The sequence below is a fragment of the Microtus oregoni genome, unplaced genomic scaffold (genome assembly GCF_018167655.1).
Source record: "Microtus oregoni isolate MIOR12 unplaced genomic scaffold, Mior012 000038F_ref0000394, whole genome shotgun sequence".
Lineage (NCBI taxonomy): Eukaryota > Metazoa > Chordata > Mammalia > Rodentia > Cricetidae > Microtus > Microtus oregoni.
The window spans coordinates 23,699,590-23,702,465 of NW_024543097.1; the positions used below are offsets into that span (position 1 = coordinate 23,699,590).

The following is a 2,876-nucleotide window of genomic DNA, read 5'->3' on the forward strand; positions in this document are numbered from 1 at the left end:
ATGAACATAGTTGAGCACATGTCCTTGTGGCACAACTGAGCATCCTTTGGATATATACCCAAATGTGGTATTAGTGGGTCTTGAGGAAGGTTGTTTCCTAACTTTCTGAGAAATTGCCACACTGACATCCAAAGGGGCTGTACCAGCTTGCACTCCCACCATCAATGTAAGAGCATTCCCTTTTCCCCACAACCTCTCAGAAACCCATTCTTAACTCCAGCTAGTTTCCTGATGGGCCATGTAGGCTTCCTACATCTTAAATATCTATCCTCAGTAGTTCCCCTCTTGCCCATCCCCTCTTCATTATGTGCCCAAACACAAGTGCATTGGTCTTCCCAGTTTAAGACCAAGCAGGAAAATTAATTCCTTTCCCTGCTGCTCAGAGGAACCAGGACCACTGTTTTCCACCTGAAGCTACTGACTGCTCCCTGTTCTCCCCTCAGTTGACACTTGGCCCTTCCTATTGACCTGTGGATCTTTTGCAGCTGCAGAAGGATGAGGGGGGAGAACATCACCAAGGTCAGCATGTTCATCCTGCTGGGCTTCCCCACAACCCCCAGGCTGCAGTACCTGCTCTTCCTCCTCTTCCTGCTCGCCTACCTCTTCGTGCTGGTGGAGAACCTGGCCATCATCCTCACTGTCTGGAGCAGCGCCTCTCTCCACAGACCCATGTACTACTTCCTGGGTTCCTTGTCTTTCCTAGAGATCTGGTATGTGTCAGACATCATCCCCAAGATGCTGGACGGTTTCCTCCTGCAGAGGAAACGCATCTCTTTTGCTGGTTGCATGACTCAGCTTTACTTCTTCAGCTCCCTGGTGTGCACGGAGTGTGTACTCCTGGCTTCCATGGCCTACGACCGCTATGTGGCCATCTGCCATCCCCTGCGCTACCAAGTCATCATGACCACGGGGCTGTGTGTCCAGCTCGTGGCCTTCTCTTTTGCTAGTGGCTTCACCATCTCGATGATCAAGGTATATTTTATCTCCAGTGCCACCTTCTGTGGCTCCAACGTCTTGAACCACTTCTTCTGTGACATCTCCCCCATCCTCAAGCTGGCCTGCACCGACTTCTCTACAGCAGAGCTGGTGGACTTCATTCTGGCCTTCATCATTCTGGTGTTCCCCCTCATAGCCACCATCCTCTCCTATGGATACATTACCCTGGCTGTGCTTCATATCCCTTCAGCTACAGGACGGTGGAGGGCCTTCTCCACCTGTGCCTCCCACCTCACTGTGGTCACCTTCTTCTACATGGCCATGATCTTCATGTATGTGAGGCCCCAGGCTATCGATTCCCGGAGCTCCAACAAGCTCATCTCTGCTGTGTACACTGTCCTCACACCCATGATGAATCCTTTGATCTACTGTCTGAGGAACACTGAATTTAAGGATGCTCTGAGAAGGACTCTGGGCCTGGGTAATACTCCTCAGTAGACATTAAGTATTCTCAAGCAGAATTCAAATAAAATCTCATATCATATTCTATTTAATATTTTTAATGAAATTTAACAAACCTATAAAATTACCTACAGTAATAAGCTGTTATCCAAACATATTTACTGCGTGTGGACTCAGGAAACTATCTCCCAGGTAGATCAAGCATTAGAATCCAACTCTAGGCAGCTTCTCTGTGTCAAGATAACCACTATGCTGGCTGCTATTTCCAGAGAGTAATCTGGATGTTTTGAGCTTCATTATTGTAATCATGAAGTACATACACTTTCATGTTCTGCTTTGGCTCAGCAGTTTGTGTTTGGGTGTCTTTGCATGTAGCAATGATTCATGCATTGTTGCTCAGCGATATTCACATATGTATCAGCATGTAGTCCTGTATTTTGCTCTTGGTGGACAGTATTACAGGTACTGTCTAGGATGTGTGACGCTGCTATATACAATCCAGGTAGTATTTTATTGATAATCTATGCAGTTTAGTGAGCTAAGCAGAGCTGGATCTAGGCTAGACATAGGTACATGAAGGCTGTACGTTTCTATATCTGCTGAAACACAAGATATGTGTATGGTCAGGTTTAGAAGAAACTGATTTCCAAACTTTATGTACCAGTTTTACTCCCATTACCAGTGTAGGAGAAGAATCCTAGAGGTTCTAAATCCTGGCCAACACACAGTGCTGTTCATCTGTTTCCATTCAGCCTTTCTTCTGGGCCCCAAAGGCTTCTCACTGTGACTTATATTTGCATTTCCCAAATGCAAGCGGTGTTCTGCAGGTACTGACACTGAGCGTCTCACTGTTCATTGGCTGTGGCCTCTCTGGTGAGCCGCCCACATCTTCTGCCCGTTTTCACACTGGTCTCTTTCCTTACAGGGCTTCTTACATTGTCTGGATCCGAGCTCCTTGTCAGATCTGAGCCCTTGGAAGAAAAAACCTTCCAGTTCATTATATGCTCTGACCTCATAGGTCTTACAACGAAGAAAAGTTTTTCATTTTCATGTCTAACATGTACAATTCCCTTATAGAGATTTTACATTTTAGAAATGCTTACTTCCCCTACGTTCATGAAAATGTTCTCCTGTGACATTCTACCTTTGCTTTTTAAATGTTTAAATTTGTAATCCATCTGAAACTGAAACCATTTTCACAAGGACCTGAAATTAGTCTAGTACTTACCCATTGTTTGAAAGGTCACATCCTTCCCTAGGTAGTGTTACCTTTAATAAAACAAATCAGCGAGAACATGTAGATCCTTGTGCTTTGAACTCCAGCCTTTTCCTTTATCTACCTGGTTTTGGGAGCCAGACCCACTGAAGACTTTCTCAGAGGCTCTGATGAAAGGTCAAAAGGCATATTATCTCTGTGTCCTTGTACAGGTGTAGCTATCACAAGGATAGTCTGGGGCTCATGTCCGTGCCTTGGAGTC

The 2,876-nt window shown here is 45.5% G+C and overlaps 1 protein-coding gene across 1 annotated transcript; it reads left to right on the forward strand.

The window, feature by feature from the left end:
* The first annotated feature begins 495 nt into the window (after positions 1-495).
* On the forward strand, positions 496-1,434 carry LOC121433515 (olfactory receptor 6B2-like). Its single transcript, XM_041631968.1, has one exon. It carries the CDS (start codon positions 496-498, stop codon positions 1,432-1,434), a length of 939 nt encoding a protein of 312 aa, XP_041487902.1.
* The last annotated feature ends 1,442 nt before the right edge of the window (positions 1,435-2,876 follow it).

Excerpts from the sequence above, each read along its gene's own strand:
- LOC121433515 (XM_041631968.1), top strand. The coding sequence starts at position 496 with ATGAGGGGGGAGAACATCACCAAGGTCAGCATGTTCATCCTGCTGGGC.